This window comes from Elgaria multicarinata, chromosome 5 (assembly GCF_023053635.1).
Source record: "Elgaria multicarinata webbii isolate HBS135686 ecotype San Diego chromosome 5, rElgMul1.1.pri, whole genome shotgun sequence".
NCBI lineage: Eukaryota > Metazoa > Chordata > Lepidosauria > Squamata > Anguidae > Elgaria > Elgaria multicarinata.
The window spans coordinates 124,820,328-124,842,454 of NC_086175.1; the positions used below are offsets into that span (position 1 = coordinate 124,820,328).

At 46.0% G+C, this 22,127-nt stretch overlaps 1 protein-coding gene across 1 annotated transcript in view; it reads left to right on the forward strand.

The window, feature by feature from the left end:
* Positions 1-22,127, forward strand: part of NOX4 (NADPH oxidase 4) — a 132,512-nt gene that overhangs the window by 97,198 nt on the left and 13,187 nt on the right. Inside the window, exon 13 of the mRNA XM_063127852.1 lies at positions 21,256-21,375. Within this exon, the coding sequence (XP_062983922.1) occupies positions 21,256-21,375 (120 nt within the window). The remainder of the gene's footprint in view (positions 1-21,255; positions 21,376-22,127) is intronic.

Genomic DNA, 22,127 nt, shown 5'->3' on the forward strand with positions numbered 1-22,127 from the left:
ATGGACTCCTCTATTCAGGCCTAGGACTTTGAGTGCTTAGCTATTAAAAGTCTGCTTTTCTGTCATATTAGGGTTTATTTAGGATTGCCACCTCTCTCTCTCTCTCTCTCTGATGGTCTCCTCATCTTTAAGAGCTATATGGAGAGGAAGGGACATCATGGTCCTCTCTGTTTTGTGAATAACTGTAACAATTGAATTTGGATGGTGCCGATGGATGAGAATCGCATTTCAGTTTATTTTTTTATATAAGAATTTCCCCAAATCTACAAAGTTCTTATTCAGGAGAGAACAAGATTGAGTTTCTAAATAATAATAATAATAATAATAATAATAATAATAATAATAATAATAATAGCACCAGCACCAGCAGCAGCCACTGCATGTCAACTTCCTGTTCTGGAAGAGAATTAAAGAAAAAAATCCCACATAAATGCAGTTTCCTTCTACAAACACAGAAACTCCTTGGCTCATTTTGCAAAATGTCTGTGTGGAATTTTTCGGTAATGAATTTCAATGGCATGACGGGCCCCCAAAGTTATCCCTATACCTCTCTGAACATGTGTTTAATTTTTTTTAAAAAAAATCAATCAGGATTTTTTACTATATAATTACATGCAAAGAACAGTCTTTCCGCAGTTACTGCTTGGACTCTCGTGTCTCCTGGCAGCTAATAGCTAGATTGGCGGAACGTTTTCAACTCCTTGTTCAATCTTACGGAATCCGTGGGCACCCTCTCTCGCTGAAAGCCCCAAATTCTTTGAACCATCATCTCACGCTGCTTAGATTGTTGAGCTGTAGCACTCTTTGAAATGATAATGGTCCCTCATTATGGCACAGCCATTGGGATTGGCTGAAACTGTACCCTTCTGTGATGAGAATGACTGACTATGGTGTGTGTGTGTATGTGTGTGTGTGTTCCATGCAGGGAAAATTAGCCACATTTTGGCAGCTAATTAAAAGAGAAATCATTACATGTGTTATTCTAAGCCACTGACTGCCGTTTATAATATAATTAATCTTTTGCAAAGAAAAGGAATGTGTTTGCTCATTACACGAAATGAGTCATTGGTACCACAGCTCATTAACAAATAAGCGGAAGAACTATTGATATGTCCTGATTTCTCCTAGGAAAGCCTGCAGGAGACTGGGCATGGGAAATGCTCGTAGCGAGAAATTTATGAAACACGGGCATTTGAAATGAAAACGAGGGCCGAGCGGAAAGTTCTCCTCAGGAATGTTTAGATTTGACATTTATTTATTTCATTTCATGTCTAACCGCCCAATAGCCAAAGCTCTCTGGGCAGTTCACGACAAATTGGGAGGCTCATAAGAAGAATATAAGAAGAGCCATGCTGTAATTCACTACCGTAAGATGTAGTGATGGCCATCAATATGGAGGGCTTTAAAAGGGGGTTGGATAAAGTCCCAGAAAAGAAGGCTATCAATGGCTACTAGCTCTGATGCCTATGTGCTACCTCCAGTATCTGAGGCTGTAAGCCTGTATGCACCAGTTGCTAGGGAACATGGGTGGGAGGGTGTTGTTGCACTATGCCCTGTTTGTTGGTCCCTGGCCAACAGCTGGTTGGCCACTGTGTGAACAGAGTGCTGGACTAGATGGACCCTCGGTCTTATCCAGCATGGCACGTGTTTTGTTCTTATAAATAAAGTTTGAGCTGGAGAAGAATTCAAGGGTTTGTAATGCTCACCTCCTAGTTAAATATGTGTCTTGGGCCTTAGCTAGAGCTACCTTATAGTCTGCAATGGATGAGGGAAGATCTCGCGTTGTGATTACTGCAAGATCCCTCCTCCATTTACATGTGAGGCGCGACAACCTCAGAAAGAGAGACGTTGCGCCCGCCATTTTTTTTTTTTTTTTAAGGAACAGGAGTGCATGAACGGTTGTGCACAAAGGTAAGGTTTTTTGTAAAAAAATTAACTCAATTTCCCCGCTTCCCCCGACCCTACCCTTGATGGGTGCAGCGCTCCTGAGGAGCGCTGCACCCCGTGCGAGGAATTGTGCGGAGCTGGGTCAAACCGCGGCAACAGGCCACATGTTTCACGGTCTCAGGCTCAGCCCAAACCGCGGAAAAAACGGGCCCAAAGTGTAGGGCTGTATACCGGGGCAAGGGAGGGATGATCCCTCCCTGATCCTTGGATCCCCTGTGCATCACGTGGATGCACAATGACGATCCCAGGTTCGACCCGTGATAAAGCCCCATCTAGCTAAGGCCTTGCACATATTTTGCAGTAATTGAAGTTTCAGGACAAGGCACAAAGGTAGCCCTATGTACAGCGCATTGCAGAAGTCGAGGCTCGAAGTTACCAGTGTGTGCAGGGCCCTTTAAACATAAGAAGCTGTCCACTTTTTCCTTGCCTAATTTATTTTGCCGATAAGCAAAGAGCAGAAATGGAAAATCAGATCTGACGTGGCTCACTATCTTTTCTCATTTATAAGATAGCGTCCTTTTAAGACAAGGGAAAAGAACAACCCAAACAACTGAGCACTTTAAGTATACTGCAAGTGATCTGAAAGTGTTGACATCCGCCGTAAGAGATTGGTTTCAAAAAGGAGACGGAGGTGTTCATTTATCAAGCTGTCAGACTCTGACAGGCAGCAATTTGCAGAGAGGAGCCGGTTTAGTTTTGAACTAGAGGGTGCCGTGTTCTCCTCTTGTTCCTCCTACCTCTGCATGACACACTGGTTATATACTCAAGCAGTTATATATTCTGTAAAACCCGTAGCGCGATCCGAGTTCAATACCATTATTTCTAATCGAGCAAAGGCTATCCTGGTTGGCAACTCATTTGTAATAGGAGCTCTTGTTTTGTACGGAGCAGTGGGTAAAAGGACACAGTAATGGTGACTGCACTCACTGAATCACTCCTGTGAAAACCCGGGCACTAGTAGAGATGAATGAATCCGTCAGTCTCGCACTTGCCACGATTGTTGGTTTTTTGAGCTCAAACTCATTCTGTCCCTTTTATTTATTTTTATTTATTTCTTTATTACATTTTTATACTGCCCATCATCCGAAGCTCTCAGGGCAGTGCGCAATTAAAAAACATAAAATCCTGGTATGAATTTAAAACATTAAACATTTAAAAGGCAATATAAAACCAGCTACTATAAAGACCAGGGGGAAACTGTGTAAAAAAGGTATGTCTTCAGGAGACGTTTAAAAGATATTATGTTTTCCGCCTCCCAAACCGTATGAGGGAGGGTCCTCCAGAGGGTGGGTGCCACCACAGAGAAGAGCTTGTCATTTATTTATTTATTTATTTATTCCAGAAGAGATTGTTATTTATTTATTTATTTATTTTGAAAATCCATACAGAAATCTGTACCCATATTTTTCATTATGTACACATTTTGTGCACATTCTAAATTGTACACATTTTGGGGTACATCTACCCATTGTTTGTGTGCATTTGGGGAATGTTCACATTTTTCTTGGTGCATTTTTCAAATGTGCCCATGTTGCTGAATATGTGTGTGTGTGTGTGTGTGTAATGCACCACAAGCTTGGAAATGCATGGGTTTCTAACCGCAAATTGCATTTGTGTCCGGGAGGCGCAAATGAGTCTTACTGATACGTAGATTGTTGGGGTTTGGAGCTCAAACTCAATCTGTCTCATTATTAAGCTTGTCATTATTAAGTAAATCCATACAGGAATCCGTACCCATATTTTTCGTCATGTTCTTGTACACATTTTAAAATGTACACATTTAGGAGCGCGTGTATCCATTGTTATATAGCTGATAGCTCTGTTGTTTTAACTATATGTAGTACTGTATAATGGTATAGTAAAACGTCAAGTTTGTATGTGTTGCAATGATCTGTGGATTGAGCAATTAAAGCTTTGGCTTTAACATTGTCTGTGTGCATTTTGGGAACGTACACGTTTTTCTTTGTGCATTTGTCAAATGTGCCCATGTTGCTGAATGTGTGTCTGTGTGTAATATATCACAAACTTGGAAATGTACAGGACCATGTCTTGACATCGCCACCTTTGCTGCTCGTTCCCTTGAAACCCCACAGCAACGCAACCGCGGGGTGGGAATGCTATACCTTCATTGCAGGAAGGAGCGTGGGATTCCCAGCCATAAATTTTGCAGCGCCCCTGCCCTCTGTCCTACCTTCCCGGCTTACTGCTTCCATCCTGGGCTTTGATCTGCCCCTGGTAACACTCCCAGCTTGATCCCGAAGCCAACTTGCACTGACAGATGACAGAAAGAAGGTGGTGAGTCGGGTACTTTTTAAATGCGCAGTTTTGTTAAAAAAAAAAAAAGCCTGTGGTGATGAGTTGGCAGCTGCATCCATACATAACACAGCGCCACTGCACAGCCACCATAGGGTATACAGGGCATATAGACAGATCCCAGGTTTCTAACGGCAAATTGTGGTTGAGTCCAGGAGGTACAAATCGGGTAAAATCTGCTTTTTAAAAAATATACAATGGAGCATGTTCCTTACGCATCCTTAGGCATAGGCAGATGGCTGATGTGTGATAGCAGATGCTCTGGCAAAATGAACCTGCATTCTTGTTGACCTCAGGAGCTCACTCTGTAGCCTGATTTATACCAGAAGTGGGCAGTGCGCTTTCCACAGCTCCTTCTGTGCAGAAATGAGCAGTGTCCCTGCCTGGGCTGTGCAGCTTGGTTTCTCCTGCTTGGCAGGGAGGGAGACTCCTTTGGCAGAAAATCAGGGTGGAGGGGTGGTTGAGCATAATTAAGGCAAGAGGCCATCTTGAGGTGAACTGGGATTCCTGGTAGCGGGTAGAAATTAAGCAGGCCTGCTGGCCATCTTGCCACTCCCCTACACCAGATGGATGCTGCCTCCCATATGCAGGATAAAGTTTTGTTTTCCATCAACTGCTTTTCAGTGGCATGATAGGCTCTTCTAAGCTAGTGGGAAGGGTTGACAACCGGTTTAATCGGGACCCAGGCCAGGTGCTTTCTTGGGGGGGGGGGTCTGTGCTGCCCTTGTGTCCCCCCCTTCCTGATGGCCCTTGTGGTAAGTTTGGGCACAAAGTCATGTGACTTTGGGCAGGGGGCAGTTTTTATTTCTTCTTTATTATGATGATTAGGGTGGCCTGATGCTACAGCCCCCTGCCATCTTCTTTTCCCCAGAATGCCCTTTAAGCATTTTGAGGTTCAGGACTACGAATATATGGATTTTGTGCAATCCGTCCCGTCTGTGTTTCATGGATTATCAGGTGCCTTTCATTCCGTTGTCCACTCACACGCAGAATCAGATTTTTTCCAAATGCCCAACTTTGTGCAATTTTGCAGGTGCGCAAATGTGAACTCGCAAAAATGCACATATGTTCATTTTCATGCTTAAGCCGACGGGGAAACTGCATTTTGCTGCAGAATCTGCAGGCTGGATTCATAGGATTCCCGACTCATTTGATTCCATTGTGGATCCCTAGTCAGGACACGAGCATTTTGTAAGACGTATGTTGGGTATATTAGCTTTGTGTGGGGAGTGGGGGAGTGTTGGAAGATAGGACCCACCCGGCATCGACTTCTGCATCTTTCTCAGAAGGCACATTGCTACCGACTTGGTTTATGCTCTGTTTCAAATGATGCCAAGGAGGTGGTAAGAGATGAGAAGCTCTTATTGCCTCTCCGTGGAGCGATGAATGACTTTCAGGTTGGTCCCAGGGCTTCCTGCCTTGGGGGGCTCATTTAGTATTCCATGACATTTTGACATTTCCATCTGTAGCTTTCCAACAGAAAGCTCCCCCCCCCCCCAAGCCTGTGCCTGGAGCCAACAATGTATTGACTTCCTCCTCACTCAATTTCATTTGCTTTTTTTGTCGCAAAGGGATCGCCTGGTAGGTTATTTTGAAATTAAGCAGAGCGTGTTGCGGCTCTGAGATTGAAGCTTTGAAATAGTGTTGCTCTATGTTTGGGGGGAGGGGCTGCTGGAGGTAGAGGGGTGAAGTGACATTTAGCAAAGAATCATAGAATCATAGAATAGCAGAGTTTAATGGGCCTTTAAGGCCATCGAGTCCAACCCCCTGCTCAATTCAGGAATCCACCCTAAAGCATATTCTTGAAGGACTCTTGTGTTGGAGAGCCCACAACCTCCCTAGGTAACTGGTTCCATTGTCATACTGAAGAAGGGTGAGTCTCCTCTACTTCCAATGATAGGATATGGGGACCATTTAAGCCTCTTGATGGACTAGACCAAGATGCCTTCTCCCAGTTTTTCCACCCTTTTCACACGCTGTGATGTTGGCATTGACATTTCAGTAAATTTAGCAAGGGGGCAGTACAAAAGGGAGTGAAGCTCATGATGAACTTACCTCCCAGCAATGATGGCGTTCCCCTGAGGTTTGATGGCTGGCACAGAAGCACAATGGGGCACAGGAGGCCAGCTTTGCAAAAGCAAAGGGGAAAGCAGGCCCTTTCTACAACATACAGTGTAGAGGGAGGGAGGGGTGGAGATCCCGGACTTACCTGCTTCAGGGATCGTCCCAGGTTGTCCAAATGGAATCGCGATGTCCTGGATGGGAGGAGGGATGTCATGAGTGTCATGGGCACCATTTTTTGAAAGGTAAAGGAGCTGGAGCGCACTTGCACTCCAGCAAAATGTAAGTTGAAAGAAAGAAAGAAAGAAAGAAAGAAAGAAAGAAAGAAAGAAAGAAAGACCCGATGCTGCTCCGCACCCCTGATGTCCCTCAACTGCCCCCAGCCCAGCTCCTTCTCTCTGCTGACCCCCACTACTTGCAGGGAGGACGAAAAAAGCCGGGACGGGTGCCCACACCTCCCACAGTCTCAGGACGACCCCAAAACTGCAGGAAGAATCAGATTTTCCCAAATATTTTTTTATCCCTGAGAAAACCTGTGCCCATCCCACCCTGCCCCTGGGAGTACCTGTGCACCCTGCCCCTGGGAGTACCTGTTGTGACCAGCCCGGACTATTGGACTGGTGTAGACATGGCCAAAGTGTTGAGGTTCCAGATCAGTGTAGAACCGGCTTCACTCCTTTCTTCCCCCAATGGGTTTCTCCTCCCACCCTTAGCCCACGATGGGTGTTGTTGTCCCTTAAACCTTGGCTGTTGAATTCAATCTCCTTAGGGGTGATAGTAACTTAACAGATTTATTCATGAGGTTCTGTTATGCTCTGTGACGGTGCCGACCTTATACTAGGGTGACCATATGAAAAGGAGGACAGGGATTCTGTATCTTTAACAGTAATGTCGAAAAGGGAATTGCAGCAGTTGTCAATTGAAGTGGTGAAATTCCCTCTTCATCACAACAGTTAAAGCTACACTAGCTGTAGTAGAGTGGCCAGATACAAAAGAGAGCAGAGCTTCTGCAGCTTTAACTGTGTTGACGAAGAGGGAATTCCACCCTCTTCAATTGACGCCTGCTGAAATTCCCTTTTCTACATCACAGTTAAAGATACAAGAGCCCTGTCCTCCTTTTCATATGGTCACCCTACTTATACAGAAGGCCTTGCCTAGCACACCCTTCTCAAGTCAAGCGCTACCTCTTGAAAAGCCTGAGGAAAGGGTAAAAACAACACAACCTCTCCCCTATATATGAGGGAACAAGGTAAAGGGTTTTGGCGAATGGGTTGTATTGCTGAGGTACAGAACAGCAGGTGTATTCTTAGATCTTTTCACACTGCGTAATATAGCAAGCAATAACTCCGAGCCGACGCGTGGTTTGTGGTAACAAAACACAAAGTAAAGTTTATTGAAATTTAACAAATCTGCATATTTTTATATTCAAAACAACAATCCCAAGTCCCTTAAAATTCTCTCTCTTCTCACTCCAAGCACTCTCACGAAGCACAAGCCAGACTGAAAACCCCAGACTTCAAACCAAAGAAACTCAACTCCAAAACCTAACTAAACAATCCCCTCAGCCAACCGATTTATACTCCTCCCTCCCCTTCTCTCACAGCATCGCTAGCCCCGCCCACTCAGTCCAACATTCCGCACTCACTAAACATACCTAAGGGACAGAAAGGTGGGTATCTCCACATGCTCCCTGGCCAGAGTTTAAATATAAGTCTGCAACATGGCTTTGTCTTGGCCATGGGAAGAGAGGGAGTGCAGAGTATGGAAGTTAAAGTTGTCTTCCTGCATTGCCAGCTTAATACATTTCTGTGCTGTGTCCTGGGAAAGCGGCTACTTGCAAGCTAGCTAGACAGGATGGGAGCTTGCACCCTCACGCTTAACAGATGCCTTTTTCCTGCTTCTCAGCTGATTCTCATGGATCATCTGAGCAATACAGCAGAGGGTGGGACTGCAGGAAAGGGAGGTTAAAAACTCACCTCACTGCGATCTAGCCCCCCACCCATCCATTGGGCTGCTTGGCTGGGCTGTGGGAAATGGCTAAGGACCAGGGTGGATGGGTCTCTGGAGTGGGAGGGGCTTTAGGAGAAGCTGGCGGGCTGGAGAGGAGGCCTGGTTGGCCACATCTGGCCCAGAGGTGGTTGTTTTGCTTTCCAGGAAATGTGTGCAAATTTATGCAAACAAAAATACAAAGGGGAAAAATAACCACTGACCAAAAATAGGCATCCCCCCCCCCCCCCCGGAAGCTAAAGCATGAAAAAGTGGATTTTGAGAGGATTTGCACTTCTTTTTCTTTTTTCCAATTTTTTGGGGAGATTGGCGCAAATTCGCCTGAACTGATGCATTAGCACACATGCGAATAAGCGCCAGTAGAACAAAATTCTCCTATGAAAGAAAACCTTATTCCGGCAGAATGGAAGACGCATGAGAATCCATGGAACACAAACGGAACTGGTTTAACAGAATCCGTACATCCCCGGCTGTGACATGGAGGGGCAGGGGCTGGGGAAAGGAACTGGAGAAAATGAACTGTGCCTCCCTTCCCCCTCTCCTGCCCAGGAGTCAGGCTTGACAGGCTGTTCGAGAGTTTTCACTCATTTTAAGGGCCTACTATACCTGGGAGACATACACAGGTCTCTCCTGCAGGCTTACAATCTGTTAGACACAGGCCTAAGCTACACCTGACATTTATCCTGGGGAGGACTCGAGGTCATCCCTGCAGATCCAAATGATGCACAGCTAATCCTGGGGTGAACTTAGCGCTCAGTTCTCCCGGGATTATTTATTCATTTATTTATTACATTTTTATACCCCCCCCCCCCAATAGCCAAAGCTCTCTGGGCAGTTCACAAAAATTAAAACCATAATAAAACAACCAACAGGTTAAAAACACAAATACAAAATACAGTATAAAAAGCACAACTAGGATAAAACCATGCAGCAAAAATTGATATAATATTAAAATACAGAGTTAGAACAGTAAAATGTAAATTTAAGTTAAAATTAAGTGTTAAAATACTCAGAGAATAAAAAAGGTCCTCAGCTGGGACTGCTTTTGTCCTGTTTTTTCCTCCAATCTCGAGACCATCCTGAGGTCCATGGGCGGTGTGTCTCTCCTTTCCAGGGTCCTCCCTCTTCCCCGCGAGTAGCAGAGCTCAGGAAATGGGCAAGGAGCTGTAGGGGGAGAGTCCTTTGGCATCGGGGGTGGGGGGTACATTTTTGACACGTTTGTGATGGCTCTTGGCGCCTTCCAGCGTTGAGTTTGTTGTGGTTGTGTGTGTTTTTAAAATCATACCTTCATGCAGGATCGCGCCCATGCTGTTGTGCAAATATCTCTCCTTGTAAAAAAATTAATAAAGGGCACCCCAGAATGGCCCTCTTTACTTCCGGGAAAACTCACTGGCGTGTGGCCCCTGAGGGATGATCCCGGAAGCACAAAAGCCTGTGATCATTCCTCCCTACTCCCGGGAGGCCTCAATGTGTAGATTAGGCCGCTGTAGGTGCGGAAAGTGAGAGAAACTGAGAATGAGAAAAAGATGTGGTGGGGAGGAAGGAAACCCTTCAGGTAAAGAAAAAACAGGAGAGAAAGGTGTTTCATTTTTTTAATGCAAATATAGATGGATCTTTAAGCTGAGGGGATCCCGTCAGCAAGGCAACGCAGTAGAGAATGAATCGGTAAGGAAATCAAGCCAAAGAAAATGCAGCGTGCATAAGATGAACTTGCACGTCGCTGAAAAGGCAAGACGGACCTTTTGTCCTCCTCTCACACCAGTTCACCCCAGAGCTTGGGCACTAATTGCATCTTCCAGCTATCCGGCCGCCCTGCCCCTAAACAAAAATGCTCTTTGAATGGATTCAGATGCACATCAAATACGCTGAAAAATAGCTGGGCAGCTAACAGCTCAGGAACGTGGTTAAGGGCTGTAGAAGTGCGGCGGCAGCCGATGGAGGTAGGTGCCAGAGCTATTCCAAGGGCCGTCTAACTAGCTAGTCGGGGCTGCCTTGTGCCGAGACCGACATGATTAGGCTGCAGACGCAAAAGTTGGCAGGATGAAAGGCTTTTGCATTTGGAACTGTAGTGATAGGCAGGGTGGACTCTCATGCTACAGGCTGGCTGGTAACAAGGCAGACCAGAGCAGCGTTCCTTTTAAAGTTTTTATCCTGGGTTGCCACATATAAAAATTAATGAAACCGTACAGAAAAGCACAGGCTGGAATCAATCTTTCTCTCTCTCGTTCTCTCTTTCTCTCTTTCTTTCTTTCTTCTCTCTCTCTCTCTCTCTCTCTCTCTCTCTCTCTCTCTCTCTCTCTCTCTTTCTTTCATAATGAGATCAAAGAACATGGCCTATACGTGGATTTCCAACGTGGTGCCCATGATGCCCATCTCTCTTGGTGCCTGCCAGGTTCTCTGCTACTTTTAATTTTTATTTCCATTTATATTCCCCCCACCCTTTCAACTGAGTGACTGACACGCAGCAAAGCTAAGCACCAGCCTCTAGCACACTCCTTATTTCCTCTTGCCCCCAGTGGTATTCTTGGCCAAGTTACTTGTCTCTGTGCTTCGTCGCTTTGCGCAGAAAACGGTTGAGTTCAAAAGAGTGTTTTGTGTTTTTGGAGTTCTGAGCTCCACCTCTGCCTTGGGCCCTTTCTACAACTACAGGGGAAAGAGGGATGCAGGGGAGACGATCCTGGGTTTTCTGACTCCCGGGATCGTCGCCCTGCATTCAGATGACTGTGCAACATCCCGGAAGTGAAGAGGGATATCACGGCCGCCATTTTTTTTCTAAAGGAAAAGGAGCACACTTACGTTCCAGCAAAACATAAGTTAAAAACAAAAAAGCCCCGAGCCTGCTCCCCACCCCACCTCCAATGTCCCTGGACTACCCCTGGCCTGGCTTCTTCCTTCTGCTGTCCCCCGCTACTTGCAAGGAGGAGGGAAGAAGCCGGGATGGGCACCCACACCTCCCACGGTCTTGGGACAATCCCGATACCACGGGAAGAATTGGGCTTTCCCAGGGTTTTTTTTTTTATCTCTGGGAAAACCCATGCCCATCCTCCCTGCCCCTGGGAGTCCCTGTACATCATTTGGACACACAGGGACTCAGCCGTGACCAGCCCGGACTATCGGGCTGGTGTAGAAACAGCCTTGTACTCAGGTTTCTGGCCAAGTTACTTTACTTTGAGTCTCACCACCCTGCCTTCTGGGGAATGGGTATTTGGTGAGCAACCATGCCCAGCATGGCTGCCATTTTGAAACTTGCCAAGTCCCTCCACATCAGCCATTTTGTGAGAGCACCCACAACATGCTCTCTTAAAACTCCAAATGTGCCCACCCATACAGAAAGCTTGAGGAACCCCTGGCTTATGCAGAGTAATATGAGCTAAAAACAAAAGTAAGGTCCTTGAGCGGGTGGTGGCGGGCCAGCTCCAGACACTCTTGGATGAGACTGATTATCTGGACCCATTTCAGTCGGGTTTCAGGCCTGGCTTTGGCACAGAAACAGCCTTGGTCGCCCTGTCGGGAGAAAGACAGGGGGAGTGTGACTCCGTTGCTTCTCCTTGATCTCTCAGCGGCATTCAATACCATCGACCATGGTATCCTTCTGGAACATCTGGCTGAGTTGGGAGTGGGGGGCATTGCATTGCAGTGGTTCCGCTCCTACTTGGCAGGTTGGCTCCAGAAGGTGGTGCTTGGGGGACATTGCTCGGCCCCGTGGACTCTCCAGTATGAGGTTCCGCAGGGGTCGGTCTTGTCCCCCATGCTGTTTAACATGTACATGAAACCGTTGGGTGTGGTCATCCGGAGTTTTGGAGTGCGCTATCATCAGTACGCTGACGACACGCAGCTCTACTGCTCCTTTTCATCCTCATCAGGTGTGGCTGTGGATGTGCTGAACCGGTGCTTGGCTGCGACAAAGGACTGGATGAGGGCTAATAAACTGAAACTCAATCCAGACAAGACTGAGATGCTGCTGGTGGGTGGTTCCTCTGATCGGATGGGGGGCGTTCAACTGGTTCTGGATGGGGTTGCACTCCCCCTGAAGGAGCAGGTTCGTAGCTTGGGGGTTCTCTGGTTGGTGGCCCAGCTACGCTCCTATCTGTACAGGGATAACCTAGCTTCAGTTGTCCATACTTTGGTAACTTCCAAATTAGATTACTGCAATGCCCTCTACATGGGGCAGGCTTTGAAGACGGTCCGGAAGCTGCAGCTTGTGCAAAATGCGGCGGCCAAATTGATAGCTGGAACAGGGAGGTTTGAGCATATAACACTGATTCTGGCCCGCTTGCATTGGCTGCCTACATGCTTCCGAGCCCAATTCAAGGTGCTGGTTTTAACCTATAAAGCCCTACATGGCTTGGGACCACAATACCTGATGGAACGCCTGTCCCGATATGAACCTACCCGTACACTGTGCTCAACATCTAAGGTCCTCCTCCAAGTGCCTACTCCGAGGGAAGCTCGGAGGATGGCAACAAGGGAGAGGGCCTTTTCAGTGGTTGCCCCCTGACTGTGGAATGATCTCCCCGATGAGGCTCGCCTGGCGCCAACATTGTCATCTTTTCGGCGCCAGGTCAAGACTTTTCTCCCAGGCATTTTAACAGCATTTAACAACATTAAGTTCGTTTTTAACGGACCCCCAGAATTGTTGTTTTTAAATGGATACTGTTGTTTTTATACTGTTTTTTATGTTTTTTAAAAATTTTGTATACTTTTAATGTTTACTATTTTTAATTGTCGTAAACCGCCCAGAGAGCTTCAGCTATTGGGCGGTATATAAATGTAATAAATAAATAAATAAATAAATAAATAAATAAATAAATGTATCTGTCCAAGGAACCTATCATGCTTTCCTAATGTAAGGAACATAGGAAGCTGCCTTCTACTGAGTGAGACCATGGGACCATTTACCCCATTGTTGTCAACACTGACTGGCAGCAGCTCTCTTGGGTTTCAGGCAGGAGCCTTTCCTGGAGATACCAGGGATCAAATCTGGGATCTTCTGCATGCAAAGCAGGTGCTCTACCACTCATCCATGGTCTTTCTCCCAAAGCTTCACAAGAGAATGTTCTCTGGCTGTCACTGCTTGGATAGACTCTTGCTAAGACATCCTAAATCTGCCCTTAAGCCAGGTCACCACAATATGATGCCAATAGGAATTCTTCTTACAGTGCCTTGTAGCCAGGGTAGGGAGCATAGGTGTCCATCCCAAACCCAGCCAGGAAGGAAAGGGATCAACCTCACATCCCCATGCACTGAAATCTGGATATTAATCACTCCCCTTCCTCTAATCCATTGAGAAAGCGTAAGGGTAATGTGTAGTTTGGCCCTCCGCTTGCCCTTCATGGAAGGCATACTCTAGCTTTGACCATTTAATGGTGACTTTCTATGCCTCTCCCAGGCCTTGCTACATTTTGTGTGAGACGGGCTGGCTTGAACTCGATGCTAATTTGCAGACCCAAGTTCCTTGTTCCGTGAAAAGATAAAACAAGTGGTTTGCACTGCCACAGTCTTTTGCCTCCAAGCAAAGAACAGGCCCTGGCTTGTTCCAGGATAACAGCTGACCTGAAGCTTAGATCACCAGCTACAATATCTCGAAGCCAAAAAAAAAAAAAAAACCTGCATGACTTTCCATGCAGACGGAGGAGGCATTTTTCACAGGTGGTAATCATTATGAGCTGGCCCTGAGGATTGACCTCACTTTGTTAGAACATGAAATGTATGGGACTGAGCTTCCCCCGGTCTAATGGGGCCTTGAACTCAGGCTGTAAACTTCAGAAGCAACAGTGGCAGCGTAAGAAACTTTGGTAAATGCCACGTCTGGTCTCCCAGTCTGTTTCGGAGAGGGGTGATGAGACCCTGCCTGAATGTTGCATGGCCAAACTGGGCCGGCCCTTCTACAAGACAGAGTGAAGTGGTTGCCTTCGGTGGTAGATACTCAGTGGGAGAGGGCATTCCTTTCTATTGGAGGACCAAGCTGTGAGTTCCAGGTAGCTCCTCAGCTAACATGCTGCCCTCAGGTGATTTGGAGGATGCTGTCCCATGTGTTGAAGTAAGATTCAGCTGCCGGTCTAGTTAGCTGCTGCAAGGTGGAATGGTGGTGGCTGGGGGCATTATCTTATCCTTTGCTTCAGACAGCAAAACGTTGCAATCATAAGTGATATAGAGCAGCCTTCCCCAATCTGGTAGCCCTCCAGATGTTTTAGCCTACAGTTCCCAGCATTCCTAACCATTGGCCTAGCATGCTGTCCTCAGGTGATTTGGAGAAAGGTTTCACTAGGGATGCAGGAGAATTTTGTTTTAGTTTGCAGATCACTCGAAAATGCTCCGTTCGCAAACCTGAATGCGAATGGGAGCGCATGTCCTGGGGGGAAAAAAAAAACATTTGCAAATTCCTGAACTTGTGATCACATTCAAACAATGCGTATTTTGGGGGAAATGAACACTTTGAAATCTGCACTTAAACACTCACACATGCGTTTTCAACCATTAGTCAATGGAGGTGAGTGTTCGCTTTTGAAAAATATGCACAGAAATGTACACTTTTCTCATTCAATGCGTGTTCCTTTCCTGTTCAAACGAGCCAAAAAAAATGTTGAAAATGAAAGCGAACCGAAACAAGTTTTGAAGTGATTCTTAGTGAATTTAATTGAGCTCAAAAACCCCTGGTTCTCCCATCCCTAGAGTCAACGCCCTGTCTCGTCAGTTTCTGCAGGTGGAATGGTGGGAGACACCATCTTTTCCTTCTCCTCAGGTACTTCCTGACCCAGTGGCTGGAGGGGGCAGTGGTGATTTCCTGACACACAGGAAGGGAGGGAGGGAAGGATGGGGCAAGGAGAAGGGTGCTCACCTGCCCCCTCAGTATTACAGCTGCTTCTTGAATCCTCACAACGACCCTGCAAGGTAGATTGAGCTGGAGATGCTGACCGGCTTCAGATCACCCAGTGAGCTTCACGTTTGGGCAAGGATCCAAACCTGCATCTCCCAGTGTCAGGAGCTGCTGCGTGATCATGTAAAGCCTCTGGCTTATACTGGTTGTTAGCTAGGTAGCTTGGGAACCACTTCAATTTGCCATCACATGGGCAGCGGTGCCACCTCAACATATAACATGGGAAGGAAGAGCGTAGTCCAGATCAGTCGCCTTGTAAATAATGGAAGTTCAAGTGTTCAGACCTAGCTTGGTGGTGCTACTTTCCCCTAAAAGCATCGACTCTTGGTTCTTTCTGATGGAAGGCACCTAGTGCGAAAATTTGAGTTATTTTTAATTATTTATGGCATTTATATCTCGCCTTTCTACTCCAAGAAACCCGAGGCGGCATATATAATCCTCCTCCTCTCCATTTTAACCTCACAACAATCCTGTGAGGTAGGTCAGTCTGAGAGCCAGTGACTGGCCCAAAGTCACCCAGTGAGCTACCATGGCCAAGTGGGGATTAGAACCTGGATCTCCCAAGTCCCAGTCCAACACTCTAACCACGACACCACACTGGGGGCCTTGCTAGACCTACCTGATAATCCGTCTGGGAGTCGGGGCGACGACACACTACAGCTAGCGCGCCTCGTCGCCCTCTTCCAGACGTAATACGCGATGGGGCAAGGGGAAGCCCCGTCGCGTCAGCCATTTTGTTCATCAGTTAAAGAGGCCATGTGCACTGCAGCACCGCCGGAGAAAGTAAGTGATTTTTTTAAAAAATAAATAAAGCCCCCCTGCACCCCCTGCCCCTGACCCCCCCACAATTCCTGATGCCCACCTGCCCGCTCGCTCGCCCTCCCCCCAAGCCTGATGCCCGTGCCTGCTCTTCTCCCCCCCTCTCTCCTGCCAGGTCCGGCCTTTCCCCCCGCCCCTATCTCCCCCCCCCCCTCCGTGATCCCCCCTGGCCTGATGGGCACAGCGCTCCTATGAGTGCTGCGCCCAGTCCGTGGCTTCTCCCGGCTACTCACGAGTAAGCGAGCAGCTGGAAAAAGCCATGGACCCTGCTAGATGTTCCGCAGCCCCGGCAAAAACCGGGCCATAAGTGAATCCGCTTATCCCGGTTTAAGGCAGGTTTTAGCGCGGCCTGACCCCAGAATCCCCTGTGCATCATCTGGATGCACAGGAGGGAAACCGGGCCTCACACCGCGCTAACACCTGGCCTAGCAACGGCCTGGCTCTCAATCAAAAGGCATTGTGCAACTATTATGCCTTTTGTTCCTGAAGGCACAATCCTATGTATATTTAGACAGGGGAAAAAAGATGTGCAATTTCCAACATGGCTGGCTGGGGAATGCTGGTTGTTGTAGGATTTTTTCCCCTGTCTAAACATGCATAGAACTGCACCCTTAATGGATTTCTTTTTCTGGTAAGAAAAAAGATGGAAGAGGTGGTGGGAAAACACAGGAGGGCTACAGACTGAAGATGTTATCTGGATCTCCTGTAAGATATTGTGAAAGAGCAGGGTGAGGGCACAGTGGATCACCTTGTTGAAGCATCCCATTTCCAGTTTAGAATTTATCCTATGATAAATGTTGTGTTTTTGCCTAATTATTTATTTCTACAAGAAACTGGAAAACAAAACAAAAAAACAAGCCAAAAAGAAAGAGATATTACAAACCTCACAAGTGAACCATTCTTTATTTCCCTCTTGCAAATTTTAAAAAAGTAAGCTAACATAAATTGCAAAAAGACCTGATTCTCTCTAAAAAGCAGTAAAGATTACACGCAACGTGGTCTAACAGAAGGAAATATGTTCCTTTTTTCTCCCCCCCTTTTCCTAGAGAGGTTCTCCCTCCTCTGCTGAAGAAAAGAGATGTTAAATCACAAAAAAGCACTCAAATATAATTCACCTGCTTATATGGAAATGAAGTCTGAGGCCAATTATTTCCAGTGGGTTTTATGCAAATCTCTTCCTTATAACTTAGGTGTCATACCAATAAATACCTTTAAGGCAGTGAGTTTTAGGAAAGAAAAAAAAAAGGGGGGGAATGCCAAGCAAGGAATGAGGAGTCCTAGAGGCTATCCTGCGTCTTGAAATTCAAAGGAATTCCAAGGAAAAGATTTGTATCATCAATCAGATCGTAGTTAAAATCTGGTACCAAAGTAAGAGATGCTTCAAAATAAGTAAGAGATGCCTCACTCTTACCACAAAGTAAGACAGACCTCACAATTAATTATTTCATTATTCAATTAAATAAATAAGTTTAATCATAAAATCAGAATAATGTAATAATCATATTTTGGCATCTCAGTGGTGGAAGTGACCTGGGGCACTAATTGGTCCTGTTAAGAACATGATAAGATTCCCCAGTGGATCCGACCAAGGGCCTGTCTTAGGGATGATGAATGTACGGCCCTATAAATACTGATGGGCTGCAACTGCTATTAACCCTCACGATTGTCTATTCTGGCAAGGGCTGGTGGGAGTTGAAGCCCAAGAACATCTAGAAGGCCACATGTTCCTCACCCCTGGCCTATTAATGTTCTGCTTCCCAGGGTGGCCGGTCAAATGCCTCTGGACAGTGCACAAGCAGGACATGGGCCCAAGACACCTTCCCCACCATTCTTCTCCAACAACAGGTATCCTAGAGGTAATACATAGCCATCAGGACTAGTAGCCACTGATCACCTTATCCTCTCCTTTCCAAGCTGACTAAGGTTGTAGCGCTGTAGTAGGAGTCTACAATCTCAGGCCCAGGGGGCAAAACTGGCCCTCCCAGGTTCCCCAGATGGACACCCCCTTTTTCTGCTCCTGCCCACTTTCCCCCATCATTGGATGGTTACCTGGCTTTTGTGCAGGTCCTCCCCCACCCACCCACATTCCTAAAGGATGAAACATCTCTCTTAAGCCTTCATTACTAGCGGTAACTTTTTCTGCTCTCTGACACCTCTGGTAATAGCAGGGCTTTCTCTATTGTGGCACCTTGACTGTGGTATACCCTCGCCTTGGAGGCCTGACTGGCACCAACACTGACTTTATTCCAGCGCCAAGTAAAGGCATGGTGTTGTTTTTTAACAAAGCCTTTGATAACTAAATTCACCAAGCTTGCACATTGTTTTAACTGATTTTAGAAGCTTTTAAATTCTATACTGGTTTTAGCTTGATTAATGGTTTAATTTATTTTTGACTGTGTATATTTATTGTTTTATAGTGTTGTATAGTTTTATCTATATGCCGTCCTGAGGTCCTAGAGATATAGGGCGGGATACAAATGTTTTAATTAATACATAAATGTAGGAGATGTACAGTGCACTGTGTAATGCCAGGATAATAGAGAACATTTAATTTATTTATTTATTTATTTATTTCATTTCATTTCATTTCATTTCTATACCGCCCAATAGCCGGAGCTCTCTGGGCAGTTCACAAAAATGCACAGGGTAAAAGGAACCAGGGTAATAGAGAACCTGAAATGCACAAGGAATTGGACCAGGGCAACAGAGAACCTGTGATGCACAGGGTAATAGGACCAGGGTAATAGAGATATTTTAATGTTCAGGGTAAAAGGAATCAGGATAATAGAAATTAACCAGGGTAAATGTAAAATGTAATGGACCAGAATAATAGGAACATGCTGATAGGAACCAGGATAATAGAAACTGGTGTTACCAAAAGTGCTATCTATGTCTTCAACTACACATGTATGTAAACAGTCGTCTATACACGCATACTCAAATGACACAGAAAAAACTAGGATCTTGGCAGAAGCATGGTGTTGCACATGGTATATTGTACTCTGTGCTACATACAGTGGGGAAATTATTCCAAGAACACTGACAAAGAGGAAGTGCAAAGAATACGCATATTTATTTTGTCACAATTATTTACAGAAAGAAAAGTGTGGTTGATATACCGACCTTGTCACTGGCCCAGCAGACCGTTCCCTTATGATTCATAAGAGCAGTGACAGAGCAAGAGAAGATGGAGACCAGGAATTATAGGGCAGAATCCAAAGGGGGGCACGTACACCCCACCAATTTCCTTCTGCAAGTGGGACCCACTTCCTAGAGGAAGCCCCAAAATGAGTGGAAACAGTAGTTTTCCTTCCAGAAACAAGTGTTTGTGCTCAGTTTCAGGTTGTCCTGGAAGCGCTAAATCACAGTTGAGGAAGGAGCAGGGGCGTAAAAACCAGCAGGAGCATAAACACCTGTTGGATTCTGCCTACAGTTTGCCAGATAGGATTGTGGTGTGGGTGGGTGTGCGTTTGTGTGGGTGGAAGCACAAGGTTATACAGGCAGGGTGGACTTTAGAGGCCCTGATTGTATGAGTTTAAGTGGCACGTGATTTGGCCTCTCGAGGGAAAAACAGGAAGAATGTCAGCATCCATAGATTCAAGGCCACCTCTCTGCCTTTTCCTGTCCTGTTTTGCAGCCTGTTTCTGGAGCACCACCTGTGCTAGATTTCATAGAATTATAGAATAGCAGAGTTGGAAGGGGCCTACAAGGCCATCGAGTCCAACCCCCTGCTCAATGCAGGAATCCACCCTAAAGCATCCCTGACAGATGGTTGTCCAGCTGCCTCTTGAAGGCCTCTAGTGTGGGAGAGCCCACAACCTCCCTAGGTAACAGATTCCATTATCGTACTGCTCTAACAGTCAGGAAGTTTTTCCTGATGTCCAGCTGGAATCTGGCTTCCTTTATCTTGAGCCCGTTATTCCATGTCCTGCACTCTGGGAGGATTGAGAAGAGATCCTGGCCCTCCTCTGTGTGACAACATTTTAAGTATTTGAAGAGTGCTATCATGTCTCCCCTCCATCTTCTCTTCTCCAGGCTAAACATGCCCAGTTCTTTCAGTCTCTCTTCATAGGGCTTTGTTTCCAGACCCCTGATCATCCTGGTTGCCCTCCTCTGAACACGCTCCAGCTTGTCTGCGTCCTTCTTGAATTGTGGAGCCCAGAACTGGACGCAATACTCTAGATGAGGTCTAACCAGGGCCGAACAGAGAGGAACCAGTACCTCACGTGACTTGGAAGCTATACTTCTATTCATGCAGCCCAAAATAGCATTTATTTATTTATTTATTTATTTATTCAATTTATATACCGCCCCATAGCCGAAGCTCTCTGGGCGGTTTACAAAAGTTAATGCATACATGTACACACACACACACTCGCCTGCAAAAAACAACAGCACAAGAACCGCTGATAGCAAAAGAAGCTGCTCACACGATTTCCTAACTTGCATCCATTACAAATGATCCAAATTTAGAGAATTTCATTTTTCTTGGCAAAACCAGAGCAAATTTCCCTCTCCTTTCTTTGGCTGCGTCGTGTAGACTTGTACTTATCCATGACTCTGCTTGATGTTGTTGTTTTTTCTTTGTCAACGCTGTATTATTTTGCTGTGGTTTATTGCTGGTATTCTGCTTTGGGATTATTTTACAATGAAAAGTGGACAAGAAATTTCTTAAAGGAATAATAAAACAGCAGCGACAGGGAACAGACAGACTGGGTGAAGGAGGAAGGGAGTCGGGACAGGTAGAAATCAGGAGTTGCAGCGTGAATTTACATTTGCACCCATCTTTGGATCCTAACCTCCAGAACCCTAACCAGGTGCCCCCTTGATTCCTGATCCTTGGTCTGCTAGATCTGCTCCCATGAACATACTAGGGTTTCCCAGGGTGGCTGTGCTTCTCTTTTACCTTTTGGTAGAAGCACTCCTCTCCCCACGGACGGGACACTTCCACCCCATCCAAGCCCCTCCAGCCAGTGGATCAGGGAGTTAGGAGTGCTCTTAGAATCATAGAATAGCAGAGCTGGAAGGGGCCTACAAGGCCATCGAGTCCAACCCCTTGCTCAGTGCAGGAATCCACCCTAAATTAAATACTCTTCATAGTATTTAATTTATATCACTTCCATATACATCTTAAATTGAGTGTGCCATGTTGTTTTGATATCTTTGTGATTAAAAAAATGCCTATGTTAATTTTTTTTAAAAAAATGTGCTTGCTTCTCATTTTCCTGTAGGCTTTATGTAGATGGTCCCTTTGGGAGCCCTTTTGAAGAATCTTTCAATTACGAGATCAGCCTCTGTGTGGCTGGAGGCATTGGAGTGACTCCGTTTGCATCGATCCTCAACACCCTGCTGTATGTAAGCCTCGTCATGTTAAAGCACTCCACCACCCCCTCCCCACAAGGTTTACCAGAATCCTTCCACCAAATATGCGCTACCCTGATGTGATTGTTGCCAGAAGGGCAAAACCATGCTTTTATAAAATGGGGCATTTGGAGGCGGGCATTAGCTCAGTGCAGAAGGTTGCAGGTGCAATGCCTGTAGTCTATGGTTAAAGGACCTCAGGTTAACATGGAGCTCTGCAATGTAGAATAGCTCTCTGCCCCACCAGGCGTACAATCTAAATTCCAACAGCCTGTGGGAGGGGAATAAAAGGAACGAAGGGAAAGAAGTAGAGGAAAGGAGAATGTGGGATGAACACGCGCAAATGCAGTTTGGTATACTTTGGCTCTCATTTGGTTGTGGGTGAGAGCAGAAAGCCACGCCTGTTTGCCTAGCCCCGCCCCTTCTATCTGTATAACTCCACCCACATTCCCATTCTTTGTACGACACTGGCGCATGACAGAACCCTGGGAATTGGCATTAATAGGATTGATGTGATTTTTGTCCACTTTGGGGCATTCTGGAGTTTCATCCCATGAAACTGATTGGTGGGAGATCCAGGACAAATAAAAGGAAGTACTTCTTCACACAGCGCATAGTTAAATGATGGAACTTACTACCACAAGATGCAGTGATGACCACCAATCTGGATGGTTTTAAAAGGGGGTTGGATAAATTCCTGGAGGAGAAGGCTATCCATGGCTACTAGCCCTGATGGTTGTGT